This window comes from Lycorma delicatula, chromosome 7 (genome assembly GCF_047948215.1).
Source record: "Lycorma delicatula isolate Av1 chromosome 7, ASM4794821v1, whole genome shotgun sequence".
NCBI classification, from domain to species: Eukaryota; Metazoa; Arthropoda; class Insecta; order Hemiptera; family Fulgoridae; genus Lycorma; species Lycorma delicatula.
Window position 1 is genome coordinate 53,367,395 of NC_134461.1, and position 17,060 is coordinate 53,384,454.

A 17,060-nucleotide genomic window follows, 5' to 3' on the forward strand; every position below is an offset into this window, starting at 1 on the left:
CAGGATCACATAGATTTTGTTTTCTTTTTTTTTTAATTATTGTACAAAGTTATTTTGATAATAGTTTAATTTTATGATTATATAAAGTTTATTGTTTATTTTTTAACAGGCAAAACGGCAGCAACGTAAATTAAATTTCCTTATTACACAAACTGAATTGTATGCTCATTTCATGTCACGAAAACTTGGTAATGCATCAGCTGAAGAACAATTAAGAATTCTTAGCCAATTAGAAGAAGAGAAGAATCCAAGGCTTGCCTCAATAGATGATTATGATAGGTGTACTATATTCCTTTTTTTTTATAATTTTATTATAATGTATTAGATAGATAGATAGAGATAAAGAAATAGAGAGAAAGAGCGAGAGAGAGAGAGAGAGAGAGAGAGAGAGAGAGAGAGAGAGAGGGAGTTTGAGTGTGTTAAAATTGTGATGTTAATTTATTGAATATTCATTTGTACCTACGCCACAATGAGGTGGACAGTTCTATATCATCAGAATTTAATATTATAGTCACACTTCAGTTTCCTTATTGTTTTCTGCTTCATTACCAACACTTAAGCATTTATTTCTCAGAACAATTTATTTTTTGTGTTTATGTACCATTTATTTCATTTTTGACAGTATAATATTTCAAAGCAGGCAATCAGCATCTTTGACCCTCTTCTGTAGTGCTGTGCATGTGTACACTTTCATGTGCATATAAAATTAATGTTTAATAGTAGTCATATCTAGGAAATTCTAAATGAGTTGTTACATGAACTCTTTTCTCAGAGCTATTATACTGTCATTGATAACCCACCAGGTTAGTATAGTGTTTGATCATCATTGCAAAATCAGCTGATTTTTAAAGACAAAAGTTATCATGTTTGAGTCCTTGTAAAGGCACTTTCTTTTATTTGGATTTGAATGCTTGAATGTGGATACTGGTGTTCTTTGGTGGTTGGGTTTCAATTAACCATATGTCTCAGGAGTGGTCTACCTAAATTTGTTCAAGACTACATGTTTACTGTGCATTTATGTTATCTGGAGCTATGTCAGGCCTGGTAAACTGGTAGTGATGATTGCAGTTGCTAATCTACAGGGTAATCAGTTTAAAAGTACATCGTTATTTAATAAAGTTAGTTTTATTCATATTTGTTACATTTAGGCTGACTTTATACCAACTAATCTACAGTAAATGCTGAAAGTGATTACCATTTAGTTCCAGACACTTATCTATACGTTTAACCATTGACCTAGATAAGTTTCTTAACATCCCAGGCGTAATTGTTGATATTGTAGCACTAATGTTTGTCTTAAGTTCTTCTGGCGTATGAGGATTGTTTTGATAAACCTTTTCCTTTAGAAAACCCCATAGAAAGAAATCTAAACTGGAGAGGTTTGGGGATCATGGTGGCCACCGACCTCTAGAAATCAGCCTATCCCCAAAAAACTCATGAAGAAACTCTGAATGAATGCTATACACGATAGTTTTGGCTGTTTTTATGCATCCATTAAGGTGACACCAAACCTCATCAGAAAAGAGAAGTATATCTAAATTTGATATGCTACCATGTGTAAAGTTTTCGAACCACTGACAATAATAAATCCTTTTTTGGTAATCAGCTTCATGGAGTTCATGGAATACGATATGGGTAAAACTTTAAAATTTTGCCGACCGCTGTATGAGCCGATCTGTATGAAATACTCACTTTTTAACTTCCTAAGAGAATTGTGCGTGGTGCAATAATTTTCTCTTTTATTGTATTCATCACATCTGTTAAAATTGTCCTCTTCCTGATTCGTGTTTTGTCACTAACAGAACCCATATCATGTAATTTTTTTATCAATTTTTCAATAGTTTTTTTTGTTGGTGCCACCTTGTTGAATTTTTCAGCAAATTCGTTCATGCATTGAATATAAGAATGCTTGGCGAAATACAGTTTGAGAATGAACACTTTCTTGTATTGATAAACGCATACTGACTCAACACTGTTCAAACAACTAATCGTGTACTGATAGATGTAACCAGCTACTGAGTCAGTTACGATCCAGTTTTAACAATCTTTCCCTCACATACCAACTGTAATACACTAAATTTCCCTAATTAAAATTAAATATTACCGCTACACCAAATTCTGATGTAAACATTCACCAAGAAAATAGCAGTGTACTTTTAAATTGATCACATGTATGTACACTCACCCAGACCAGGCAGTTACTTGAAAACTGGTTGGAGAAAACAACCTATACTGTCATGGATGCTGACTTCTATAACAGTGTTCGGCGTTTTGTTTAGAAGATGACTAAAAGTGTGTCTGGGATTTAGACACACTTTTACCTATTACAAACGTAATACCTTTTTATGAAATTTACGTACAATCTATTTTACCTATTCATAAGTAGCTAACTTTGTTTTAAATATCTCTATTAATATTTAAAAATGAATAAATATCTTAGTCCCAGAAGTTTCAGTTAAGGGGGATGATACTTGCCTCTGAAACAAGAAGTAACTATAAAAAAAAATTGGCATTTTTATAGATTTATGGTTTTACTTACATGGCATAAGAAACCTTCAAATAATTTTTATTTAAATAGAGACAGTTTTAAAAATTATTTTTAAAATTTTACATATTTCTAATATGATTTTTTTTTTTACAAATAATTTTCTATTTATTTTTTTTTTTAATTCTTATTTTCTTGTACATAGTATTATTGTGTGATTAATAATATATATCTAATAAAATACACATATCTAATTAAAATAATTATAGGCAATACAAAAACCAGCACTGCATACAAAAACCTTCACTTTAAAGAATGTTATTTAAAAGTGTAAAACCTTATTAAAAGCTTCAAGTTATCTATTAATATATGATAATCCTTCAGACTAATTTGTCTAAATATGCTAAATACTATACTGCTAAACAGTCCAGGCTGTTGCAGACTCTTTATACTAAATTTATGAGATCTCCTATGTTGAATATTGTGAAAGAGTGTTAAATTTAAACCAGTCTTCTGTAGTTGCTTCATTAAATGTTTCTTAAACCATCCTTCAACTTTAATAAATGTGAAGAATTTGTTTCAGTTGCCTGCATTATCTTTAACGTACATCTAAATTAATTTTAAAGGTAGCGATTGCAACCAGATAATTTCATTTTTTTATGTTAATTTGTCAGTTTTTATTTCTAAGTTGGTCTTTGTAATTAATCAATTATACTTCTTTTAGAGAGGTTTAAATGGGAGCTTTATCTAATAGAACATAATGAAATGGAGTTTGTTCATTACTGATATCAAATTCTGCTAAAATTTTTTGACAGTATTATTGTTCTAACAGAATTTAAAAAAAATTTTTTTACAGTGTCTGGTACTTCCCCTGTTTATCATTCAAGTAATATGTGACCACTTGCTTGCTTTTGAATCATTCTGAATCTCAACAGTTCTTCTATAATTAACCATAAACCTCCTTTCTGTATTTCTTCATTATCTAATGTTTATAATTTTGATACTGTTTCCCTTGCTTTGACTCATAAATGTGTACTGTTAATTTGGTTATAAATTAAGAAAAAATTGCATTTAGATATAATGTTATGTTATCTATTATCAGAACCTTTTACTTTGTAGGCATTCCACCTTATACAACTTTTCTTCAAAAGATTTTAAATTGCCAAATTTCTTTATACCTAAAAATTTTGTAAGTATTTCAGTGCATCAAAATCATCAAGTTCTGATACAGTTTTTCCTTCTACATTTTTCTTTCTAGTGTGACATGCAGCTTTTTCAAATCTTTGAAATAAGTTACAAACTTTCTTATGCAAAAAACCATTCTATTAATAAATGTGCTGAAGATGAAGAAAAAAGAAGCCAATTTCTTCTCTTTTTTTAAAATATTCCCTCAACTATTTTTTTAACAATTGATAGGATGTAAATGATTTGTTGTAACAGTAATTTAACCATTTTTACTTAGTAGTTAAAAAGAAAAAATATATAATGAATTAAAATAATCCAATTAATTAAAGTGTAATAATAATTTAAACGAATAGATATAATAACAATAAAAGATAACTAATTTTGTGCATCTTTTCAACCACTTAATCATAACATGGACTATGATTGAGTGAGAGATGAGAACATGTTGGTTATACCAAGTAGGAAGCATGGGAATTTGAGTAGGTATTTGTTGTCCAGGGGGGTAAGATGCCTTGTCAGTTAGGAGAACAAAAAGAGGGGAATTTGTATGAGTCCAGTTTTTTAGATTTGTATATTTGTCTGTGAAAATCAAAATTGAGCCAAACATTCTTTTAGAATATCTTCATTTATTGTAAACTTTAATGAAATAATTATGTTTCTATATTAAAAGTCTTTGTCATGTAATAATAAATTAAATTCCTGGTTAGGAATTTAAATTATCAGTGATAATTTACAATTGATACGACATTTTGTAATATAATATTCCCATTTTTTTTTTATTTATAATTGATAAAACCTATTTTTATAAGAACTTTTTCCAAGAAAAATGAATAATTTTGTATAATTCCAGGTTGTTAAACATTTCGCATAGATGGATTCATAGTATTGGATTTCTGAGTTACTTGTATTTCTGTAACACAAATTGATCGATTCCACATACATAAAAACACTTGCAAAGACTACATCATGCAAAATTTACATTAGCTTCAAAATCAAGATTTTAGTATAGTTAAACAAATTTACAAAGTAAATTTGATAAAATCATCAACATCAGTTACAAAATTTTAAATAAACCAACAAATAGATAACAAAAGATGTCATTTACACACTCCAAATACCATTGCGAGTTTGTCATTGCGAATAGATTTTTACATTTGTAGAATTTCACTTCATTTCATAATTAATCGGAGTCCTGATTTAAAGGTCTTATCTAATTATCTCACTTCATCATGAAAAGAGAAAGCATCTAACTTGGAATAGCACCCTGAGCTAATGACCTCATTATCTCAGGGGAGGATGTGTAAGTGGTATTCTTAAAAAGTAATATATTTTTATTAAACACAGGATCTTTTTAGTATTTTTTTAAATTAGAAAACCCTTTAGTTCTATAGTCTATTTTAAAAAAATAAAAACTACTGTGAGGTGCACCTCATTTTGAGATTGATGTCTTTAACAACAGTATCATTGGACACTCCACTGAATAATTAGGAACAGCTTTAATATAATTAGAAAGTAAATTACTTGTAATTTTTAATAATATTTAAATGTTTTATCCATTCCTTTTTACAAAAACAAAATATTCTGTTTATATTTTGTTAATTAAGTGTATGTTTTGCAGACAATAAGTTAATTTTTTATTAATTTGTTTTATTATTGTGTTACATTTTATCAGTGATGTGATAAAAGAAAAGGTAAAACAGAATGTTCATAATGCTTTTCAAGCTGAAGAACAGAGAACACAACAGTTTGGTTCAAATAAATCTGATATGGAAAATGATTCACATGTAATAGTTGATGAAGAAAGACCACAACCTGCAATATTTAAAGGGATACTTAAAGGCTATCAATTAAAAGGGATGAATTGGCTGGCTAATCTTTATGACCAGGTAATTATGTGTTTTTAAAACTTTAATTAAATTTTACTGTTGAAATTATTTCATATTTTTAATGTGCTGCTCTTTGATTTGTTACAATGTCCCATAAATTTTCTGTTTAAGGTACGTGTGTTTTTTTTTGCAGGGTATTAATGGAATTCTAGCTGATGAAATGGGTTTGGGAAAAACTGTTCAGTCTATAGCTTTTCTCTGCCATATTGCTGAAAAGTATTGTAAGTTAAATTACATTATTATTATTTTAATTTTGTTCATTAATATTGGCTGGTTTGAAGTATAATAAACTATTCCTTTCAGTTCTCTTCTTTATTTTACATATTTATCTCCCCATATTTTAATATTTTTATATTTTTGTTCCGTTAACAATTTTTTATTACACACTTTCTTCTGCTGCTAAATTACCACAACCCTGTATGACTTAAGATATGTTTATCTAACCTAGTTGCATATGGTAATAATGCATTCACCTAATTTCAGCATTTTTCTGTTAAAAATTTGTAGTATTTACTTATTTTTCTGATGTCTTGTATTCTGAGAATTATTGTCTAGCGCTCAAAGTATTTTGAATACAAATTTCTGAATATTTTGGTTAATTTATATTCTGATTGAGTTTTAAATGTTAGGAGATGTATTTTCTGCTTGAATATGATGTTTCTTTTACTAATTTGCTTTTGATATCATTGTTAACAATATTATTGGTATATATTGGAACATTAGATTCAAAACATGAATATAAGGATAAAATTTTCCTGTCGATCAGGCCAGGTGGAAAAGATCCCTAAGCATGTCTCAGTTAACATACTAAAGTTAAGCCTCACTACCATTCTGACATTTACTTATAAGCAAAATAAAATTTAAAAATCATGTTTTCTCACTATTTTGGCTGTAGGTCAGCAGCACCTTTTTAACACGTGATAAACAAATACTTACAACTTTTGATCTACGATAGATAATGCAAAAAATCAAAATGTCATTGATAAATGCCATCAAGTTATGATAAAGGAATAACTTTTGGTAAATTTAAAAGAATTTGCTTCATTTAGGAATAACATATTATAGTATAATATTGTCAGGTCAAAGTTTTTTGTTTTTTAAGGCCTGCAAATTCCAAAAATCAAAAAATAGCTATGCGAATACATTCTAGATGATTATTTATGAATGTAATAAGTTTCAAAGCAAAATATATTGTTTTTTAAATATTAGTAATTTTAAAACCATTATTTTTAAAAAAAAAAACGTATTTTGGAACTTTCACCAAGTACAAAAAACCAATCATAATTAATTGAAATTTTACGAAATTAACTATTAAACAATAGCAATAGTTAGGGGAAAATGCTTACTTTAGATATTCAGTTTTATGTAAATTTTAATTTTTGACAGTTTTGTTAAGTGCAATGTTTGTAAAATGCATCACTGCACACCAAACGTAAAAATTACAATATAAATAAATATCTGTCAAAAATGAACAAAAACAAATTTTTATGCTAAACTTGATAAATTTATCTAGAAATATCTATTGGGTGTTAACTTTCGATTTCATTATTTTTGTTGTGTGGGTGTGTGTGTTTTGCAGTTTATAATTTTGCTTTGCATGTAGTATTTTATTATTTGTTCTAATTAGTGATTTAATTTGTAAACAAGGTATTGACAACAAGGTAAACAAATTACAACTATAAAATTGCTGCTTTCCTCTGGGGTTTTCTTGCTTTCTATGTTATTACTTAGCTTTTTTTTTTATTATGTTTATATTAGGTTGGTACAATTTTGTACATTATATTGTATGAAGTACATTTTTTTGTTATCTTGAGAATGTAACTGGATAATAATATTTTATTTCTAATTTGTAAATAATTTATGCCCGTTAATAAATAATACAACTTTAATTTATGTTCACATCCATATTAATTTTTAAATGATCAATTATTATATATTACTAATTTTTCATTTTTAAAATTTTAATTACATCATTACAGTTACATATAATTTTGCGAATAAAATTACTTTACTCAGTAAAAGTGAATTTCTATATACATGCCAGTTATTGGTGCGTGTACACATTAAATATCAATTTGTAAATGCATACAGTATTTAATTTTTTTTATCGAGCTAATTTTTTCTAAAACATAATAAATGTAAGTTTTAAATGATCTGCTGAAGAGCAGATTAAAATGGTGACTGGCCTTGTCCACAATCTGGTATATCCTTCTTCTTTTTACAGTTTGTTATACAATATCCAGTATAAGAATCCATTTCTTAATCATTGTCTTAACCAGCTTCTGGTGGGGTATTCCATTTTAATTAAAAAAATTTGTTTAAATTTTATTGCATCATTATTTTTGATTTTGGTGATGTTTGGTATATAACTAATAACTTTGGTATATAACCACCTTTTAGTGGCCAAAAAATATTTTTTTATTTAAAAAAAAAATTTCTTGAGTAATCGACTGTTTTCTAACTTGCCAACAAGTAAAAACAGCCATTTTCGTCACTTTTTCCATGAGCTGTAGGATTCGTATTTTACATTATACAGAGGTCAAAAAGGGATTTTTGGAAAGTGTAAGGATGTAATTTCATCTTAGTGTACTCAAAATTCATTTTGTTTCATATTCAAATCTTGTAATATTTACTGAAGTTATGTTTACAAATTGTTGTTTTTTAAAGTTTTGGGCTGAAAATGAATAATGTACAGCCTATTTTTACCTTTTAACTCTTAGGTATTAGTAGTATTATAAAAAAAAAAATTGGACTGTTACAGTGTTCTTAATAAAAAAACATATGGCTGCCAAATTGTAAGATTTTGAAAATGTCTCATTTTTGGGGTCTAAAAACCATATGTGAAACATGTGGCAAAAATCTGAAATGTTTACAGCAGTAAGTACTTTTTAATGTAATTTAATAATGGTTTTTTGTTACTCAAAGGAGTTAACGAGTAATGAAGCCATCAAAACCGCTCAAAACACTGTTCCTTCGTACCGTAAACAATATTCCGAAACATTCACAGCATGCATTTTTTCAGATAATAATGTAGGCCTACTATATAAAATATTTTGATATGTATATAATGAGATAGCTTATATTCTAGATAGTTTGTTACTTAAAGTATGACTGATACACACAAACTTATGTTTAAACATGAAAGTGAATAGACATGCATGGACATGAATGTTTGCGTAACCTGAATGTAAACATCGTAGAGGCTAAGTTAATGTTTTGATTTCAATGTGTTGTGGTGAATTGTTGGTAGTGTTAATATTGTGGTTAGGTAATGTACACTTGTTTATAAAGTAATTAGCAGTGAATTTCTCTTTTATGCGATATCTATTTTTAATTTTATTAATTAGAGAAATTTTTAATTTAGGTGTAGAGAAACTGGGAAAAGACAAAGTGAGGTGCAATTTGTACTAACTGTATTGCTATTGTAAGAACCCTTGCATTTAATAAAAACAGATTATTAAATCAGATTATACAAATTACAACTAAACAAACTCATTAGAATAAATAAATTGATAATTAATAAATAGTCAATTACAAAATTGATAAAGTGAATTACAGAATGATAAATTATAATTAAACAATGATAAACAGTTCAAATACATTAACAAGTTGTTCAATTCACTTTACCTTATTTTACTCCTGCTAATGGAAGTTATGAATAAATCTTGCACTTAATAAGTTAGCATAACTTAGTGCTCCTGCCATTTTTTTATTGAGCAGAACTGATAAGTCCTCATTCATCTTTGGTGTAATGTTGTGTCCTCTTCCAGTAGTTGATAGAAAAAGCTCTGAAGACATGAGAATCTTTAAAATATTTTCCAGTTGAATCAATGCTTGATTATCTCTCAATAATTTCTTGAATGAAGTACCCCAGGACCCTATGGATGGAAATACTGTATTCGATATGCCTCTTCATTTTCATGTATTTTGATTTCAATGACTTGGCCTAACCACCTCTTACCATCATATACGCAGCATAATTTTTACAATTTGGCTTTGGTAAACCTATAAAGCAATCAGACACACTAATGTCTTTGTGTACTGATACTAATGTAAATGTTTCTGATTCAGAGGTTGGCTGGACTTTCAAAATACATTTCTGACTTGTTGAAACATAACTGTGACAGGTTCTTGTTTCTGGGACTGTGGTGATTACCTGATGACAAAAACTGAGATATTCTTCAGTCTCTTGAACATCTTTATTAGAGCAGAAAATAAATATTATACTTTTAATATTGCCTTTGCAATAATTGTATGTTTCAGGTGTAACAGTTTGATTGTTGACTGTCCTTTGAAGGCTTGCTTTACTCACAGTCCTTTTTACAGTTCCACCAATACAATCCCATGGTCCTTTTCCATGGTATGAGGAAAAAATGTCATTCAGCTGTGATTTCAATCTGCTTGATGGTAGCACAAATTTATGAATTTTTTTTGTTTTTATATTGGGCTGAGGGGCTATCAGAAAAATAAAAAAATTATTTAACTTGTGGTAACAGTGTTTTTACATTATAACTTGCTTTTGGAAGCAGAAGAATGATGTAGTATTGTGCTTCAAGTACTCATTAATCACACAGTAGCTTTAGCTTTGTAGTTTTCCTTCTTTATTAAAATATAAGAAATGGATGTACTGTAGCATAACATTTTGACCAGTGATATGACTGGACTTCATCCTGTATCACAAAAGGAAAATTTTGAGAGAAATCAACCATTACAATACATTCACCCTTCAACAAATTTTCCTTTTTAATGTCCAGGAAATTAGCTTGTTTCTTTGCAACAATATGATGCCTTTTTAGATGATTTAAATTTTCAGTAAGTTTATCTAAATACTCTTGAAATGGAAGAATCTGAGTAGTTAGTTCACAATGGTCAAGAGAAACCCACTGTTTGAAGACTGTGTTTGAAGATCAACTTGTCTAACAGAGAAACAATCCTTCTTGCCTGGCATCATTGCTTGTAGGGAGTGAAATTGTTGGTAAAGATATAACATGCCTTTAATAATTAACAGATAAGATTAATTAAAATCATTCAAGCTTTACATTTTGAAAAATTATCATATCTATTATGCTATTATTTTTGTGGCTTTTGTTATTGTTACATCTTTAATTTTTACTTCATTTTCAGCTGTTTGGGGGCCATTTCTTATAATATCACCAGCATCCACTCTTCATAATTGGCAACAAGAAGTGGCTAGGTTTGTTCCAGATTTTAAAGTTGTTCCATACTGGGGTAGTCCTCAGGTAAATATTAAAGTACTACTATTCCAATATATTTTCTATCTTTTTCAAACTTACAGGTAATTTTTATTAAATATAATTTTGGCTTTTACTTTATGTCTTTTGACTACTTTTCCTGTAATTTAAGTTGATTTCCCCCTTTAGTTTTAACTTTTCTTGGTGTATGAAACTGAACTATAAAATAATAATTGAAAAAAAAGAAGATTATTATCATCATTCATATTTACATTTAATGAATATTTAATTTTCATGCGATTAATGAAGGATATTAGTGGTATTTTGTAGGTAGTTTGTAGTTTTGTAGATAGTTGGTTTATGTTTGGAAGCCTGAACCTGAAACTTTAGTTTTTTGTTATATTTTAATTGTTTTAGGTAAATAACAGTAAGAGGGGAGCAGTGTTCAGGCAGCACTGCTGTCTAGCACCATGTGATGCTAAATATTAGTTTTTCCTTCTTTTCAACATAATTTGTTTGTATTTTATTAAACATGTGTTTTTACTTATTAATTGTTAGTGCGTAACATGCAACTGTACGATATGGCCTAGTCGTCAAGCTTGTTATATCTTATTATTGTTATAATCCTATTATATTATTGTAATATGTGTTAAATTATTACGGGCAGTATATTGAAGTTCAGCTCTTGAGATTTACTCGGCTCCTGACGATTCACACAGCTCCTGGCAGTTCACTCAGCTCTATACCGCACAGCTCCTGGCAATTGACTTGGCTCCATCTACACTATATACATTAAAGCAGCCCAGTCCTATCTCATCTTGTCTAGTCTAGTCTCGATCTGTCATTTGAAGACTCATATTGTTCGGTCAAAATCACACATCATACAGTAGACATGTACATACATTAAATTATATATATTTTTCAATAATGTAATACAAATTAAATTAAATCATGAACATGTTGATATACAGTTGTTAATTCGAATCGGTATTTGTTTTATTTACAGTCTACTTAACATAAAAAAGAAACAAAGAATAATATAAAAAATAATTAGTATACATGGTATAACAAGTATAATTTATTTTATTTAGTGGAACCCAAGAATTACTAACTACATTCCATGGTACTAATAGTTATATTTTAATATTTCATATTTTATCATGATCTGTTATTTTTGAAATTGAGAAAGTAGTCACTGGATTACCAAAAAGGAAATTATTCATTTAACTAGAACATTCAGTACTTTTTTACTGATTACTGCTTAGCATAGTACTAGAACAAATAGTTTTCTTAACTTATGTTTGCATGTAGAAGCCTCAGCTAAGAGTCAGTGGTATAAGCCATAGTAAATTTAGAATGTCATTGCCCAGTAAAGTGTTATGGAATGGCACTATGAACAAATTAATACATAGGTAAAATAAAACCTTCTTTGATGAAAGTCTGAGGTTTGCTGTTAAATTGCAATCAAGTCATTTTCAATTGAAAAAGTACACTTGAATTCCTTTTATTGATATAGTGGTATAACTCTTTTTAGTATTAATATACTGAAAACAATTTTTACAATGCTATACTATTTTCCTCACAAATATTTTCTGACATGCTGTCTAGTGTAGTTTATTTGTATTTTACTTTAATTTTTTTTAGGAAAGAAAAATATTGCGTCAATTTTGGGATCAAAAAGGTTTACACACACAAGAGGCTAGTTTTCATGTAGTGATAACAAGTTATCAGTTAGTCATAACTGATTTCAAATATTTTAATCGTATAAAATGGCAGTACTTGGTATTAGATGAAGCTCAAGCGATTAAAAGTACAAACAGGTATGTTCAACTTATATATACTGTTATATAAAGAGGAAAGAAGGTTTTTTTTTTGTTCAGGATAAACAAAAAACTACCTGATCTTTTGCATCTAAATTTTTACCCATGTTTCTTGGGATAACTAAGAAGGTTTTTGAATATATTTCATCTCGAAAAATGTCTAAAATAAAGTAAATATAAATAAGTTGTATAGAACATTCAACATTTCTAGTGTATACATATATATATAATGTAGTACTGGAGATTTGCTGGTTGTAGCACAAACTTTAGTGAATTGAGTTATGAATTGTGAACTGTGAGTATCTATCACTATGTGAGCTGGGTTTGAACTGATTGATTAATAAAAACATTTTTGAACAATGATTGTAAATTTTCCAATTCAGACTATTGATATAAATGAGATATTCAGTAGATTTGGGCTTGCAAATACTCTTCAGATAAGTATTTAAAAACCAATTTTGAGTTTTTGTAATTCCGGTTTTTTTTTTAAGGGGTGTGAAAGTATGTGGACTGTGGCTCAACCACCACAGCCACTGCCCACCATTAACTTTATTTGTGACTGGCTGCACCTGTCTCTAGTTACTTAATTAATAAACATAAACTAAAATGATTGACCCCTTATGGGAAACACAAGTAACCATATAGCGCGAAAAAGAGAGCTTGTATTTTACAACATTAAGTAGTATTCTGAGTCACTGTCTAAATCACTTCTGTATAAGCTGTTTAATTTTTCTGAAGTGAAATTAAAAGAAAAAAATTAATTTGTTTAGGGGACAAGAATTAACAGGTCTTTGGTTGGGGCTGTGTATTGTAAACTCTCCTTTGAAGCATAATGTGTATTTTTAGGATAAACAAAAGAATTTAAAACAATTTGGATATAATAAGTCTTCTTAGAAGAATATATTTATAGGTTCATGGTATTTATTTCAGATCGTAATATTGGGTAACAGAACCTCTTTGGGATCTTTAAAAAAATTCTCAATTTTATATATTACTGATGTTAAATCAGTTTTGTGAAGTCTTAATGTCTGAAGCAGATGTAAAGTGTTCGATTTTTCTATTTGATATGTTTTATTTATGATTTTATTTCTATTTTAGTTTTGTGTAATGTGCTCTTGTAATTTCTGTTTTATGCTTGATATTTAATACAAGGAGGTGGTTGGAATGCAATCACTGTCACTCATAACTCATAAATGAAAAGAGATTTATTTTCTGTAAAACAACAAATATGGCATTAACGTACATTTATGTACTGAAAAAGCTTACATCTATATTCCTTCACAGTGACCATTTAGTACACATTCCTTTTTTTAGATGTATTGACATAACAGACGTACTTGATTCCATAACATTGGTGAAAAATGAGTCTGTGTAGTACAGTAAGTTTGGAATGTTAGTAGAAGGGGAATGAAACTACAAAATGGCAGCACCTGTCGCTTAGTGCGACATTTTGTTTCTCATACCTTCCATTGAGCATTAAATCTTGGCCACCCGTCCATATATTTCATTAAATCATTTTGCGTATTCCAGACCTAAACTAAAACATCTTATAGAAATCAATCTATCTGTGGTCTGTTATTAGTTTTTTGATCTTTTTTAAGCTATAAAACTGTTGAGAGTTTTTTTTAAAAAAGTAGTATTAGCTTTGGATTTAATAATTATAGTTATTTTCTTAAAGTATGTAGGAAAACTGAAAATGCTCAAAAACCATTAGCATAAATTTTCTTTTACTTAAATCTAAAACTATTTGACCATTTTGATTGTTCATAATCTCTAGGTTCCAAGGAAATTGTGTATGAAAAAATATTAAATAAATAAAGAAATAATTAAAAAATAATCTACAATTTAATAGTATAGTACTTATAAAACATTATGAAATTAATATTTTTAACAATGTTTCTAGAATATTAATAAAAAATAACATCTGTTTATGTTTTTAGGTAATCTCAATTGGAACCATACAGTCTAAGCCTCTGAACCTCTTAACATAAATTGCTTTAGACTACATAATTCATACCTATGTTCGTTCATACCTAAATCTTACTAAACAATCTATTTAAATGAGGGATAATTATTTAAATGTTGTTCATGGTGAAGGACATTAATTTGATTTAATGTTTATGCTATCTGTTATCTTTCTCAAGATAAATTTTATCTTATGCATTCCTACAAAGAGGTATGAATTATGTAGTGTAAAGCAATTTGTCAAGAGGTTCACAGAGGCTTAGACTGTATGGTTCCAATTGAGATTACCTAAAAACATAACAAACAGCTGTTATTTTTTATTAATGTTTTACAAACATTGTTAAAAATATTAATTTCATAATGTTTTATAAGTACTATTACACTCAGAAAATCTTTTTAATGAATTTAAAATTCTAAAAGTTTTACTGGTCCCAACTGTGCAGTATAAAGTTTTCTACATGATTGTGTATAAAAGTGTCTCAATTGTCTAGTTCATATTAAGTAAGACTTTTTAAAAATCTTGCTTTGTACCAAATTTTCAGGTATTGTTGGGCTAATGGTGATGTCTCTGGTTGCCTACCTGAATAATGAGACAAACTTTTTGCTTTATTTCAGCATCAATCATTCTTTACTTTGCCTTATTTATATTAAATTATAATTATTATTTTTATAAATCATTTTATAAATGCCTGTTTTTTCAGTAGGTTTAGTTTTATGTATAGTGTTCCAAAGGACAGAGGGCAATTTCCTAAACATAGCTACAGTATAATTAAACTAGTGATTTAAAAAAAATACTTTTACTTTATGGAAGGAAAGGCTGCTGGACTGAGTGTGTCAGTTTAAATGGTAACTGAATTTTTTGGTAGTTCATTTTTAAGTATGAAATGGAATGAAAATTATTTATTTTTTTATTTAAACTTTTATTTTCTTGATGTGAGATGTTTTTCTTCAAATGTTGTTAGAATGCCTGCTTATAAAACATTACAGTTTTTGACAATAGAGAGAGTATAATAAATTCTTATTCTCCATTTATTTCTGCCATTTTTGACCGTTTATTGTTTGCAACTTATTATAATATTGAAAAACTTTAATCATGATGTGTTACAGTATGCGATGGAAACTTCTCTTGGGATTCAGTTGTCGTAATAGATTACTGTTGTCTGGTACACCAATCCAAAACAGCATGGCAGAACTCTGGGCTTTATTACATTTCATTATGCCCACAATGTTTGATTCACATGATGAGTTCAATGAATGGTTTTCTAAAGATATTGAGAGTCATGCCGAGAATAAAACAAGCATTGATGAAAGTAATTATAAAGCAATTTTTATTACCTTTTTCAATTTTTTAGGATGTTAAGTAATAATTCAGTATTTTATTTTTAATTTAAAGATTTTTTTTTTATAAGACAATTTTGAAATTAAGCATGTCATCTATCCTTAATAAATGTTATATGCTTTATTACTTGTGATATAGTACTATTGATCTATAAAAAATTAAGATGAGGTCTGTTTTAAACTATAATCAAGATCACTTTTTATCTACTTGAAAGTATTTCTCCTGCAGTTATGCATTGATCCCAACATTTTTTCACTCCTAATAAGTGTTTGATAAATCTGTTTCAAGATTAAACATTTTCTTCAGTCATTTTAAATTATCCTTTCAAAGAGGATTTAAGTTTGGAAAATAAGAAATATTTGTCAAAACTGGTTTATAAAGAAGGTGGCTGAGAAGCAAAGTTGTGTTAATTTTGGCCAAAATGTTGTGAAAAAAATGTGTGATGTGTGACAGACATGTCATAGGAAAACTATGCAGCTGCATTTCTAATTTTTTCATAAAAATGTGATATTGATATAGTGTGATCTTTTCATGCTCTTTTGATTTTGTTAAATTATAATCAAACTACATAATTATATGAACACACTCATTGTGAGAATCACCACTTTATGTTGAAGGCTCTCTTAAATGTGGTTATTATCTGTGATCACAATAAACTTGTTTAATGGATTTCAAGGTTTGACTTTCTGAAAATATTCATAAAGTTAAAAACAGTTACTGTTGATTTGCTATCGGTTACCTGGAATATCACAAAATGTCCATGCACATTAAGAGCAGTAGTTCAGTGAATAACTGTATTAGGTTGATGCAACCAATAATAGATGTGTCACAATGTGTGTTACTGTGCAACACCAAAGACAGAATGCTTCTACTACCTCAGATTGGTATGCTGTGTATTATTTAAAAGTGTTGTTCAACTTCTTGAACAAACTTTGTATTCTGTAAGTTATTAACTCTTCAGCAGTTTGCATAGCAAGTTGTTGAAAGCAAGGAATCTTGGCATTTCAAGCAGTCAAAAATATGTCTCGCTTCACTTTTTTATATGTAATTATTTTTTCATAGTTAAATATATGTTTATATTTTATTAAATATATAAATAAACTCAATCATACAAGGGTAAGTCAATTATTATCTGCAATTTAGTTATATTTTTGTTTATGTTGGGTGTACTATCGTGTTGCATAGATG

General features: G+C 28.4%; 1 protein-coding gene across 3 annotated transcripts in view; it reads left to right on the forward strand.

Annotated features, from left to right (window-relative positions):
- Ino80 (chromatin-remodeling ATPase INO80) overlaps positions 1–17,060 on the forward strand; it is a 98,950-nt gene that overhangs the window by 39,264 nt on the left and 42,626 nt on the right. For all 3 annotated transcript variants that reach the window (XM_075371573.1, XM_075371570.1, XM_075371572.1), the window contains exons 9-14: positions 110–279; positions 5,343–5,556; positions 5,690–5,777; positions 10,681–10,796; positions 12,393–12,568; positions 15,641–15,843. In XM_075371573.1, coding sequence (XP_075227688.1) covers positions 110–279; positions 5,343–5,556; positions 5,690–5,777; positions 10,681–10,796; positions 12,393–12,568; positions 15,641–15,843 — 967 coding nt within the window. The remainder of the gene's footprint in view (positions 1–109; positions 280–5,342; positions 5,557–5,689; positions 5,778–10,680; positions 10,797–12,392; positions 12,569–15,640; positions 15,844–17,060) is intronic.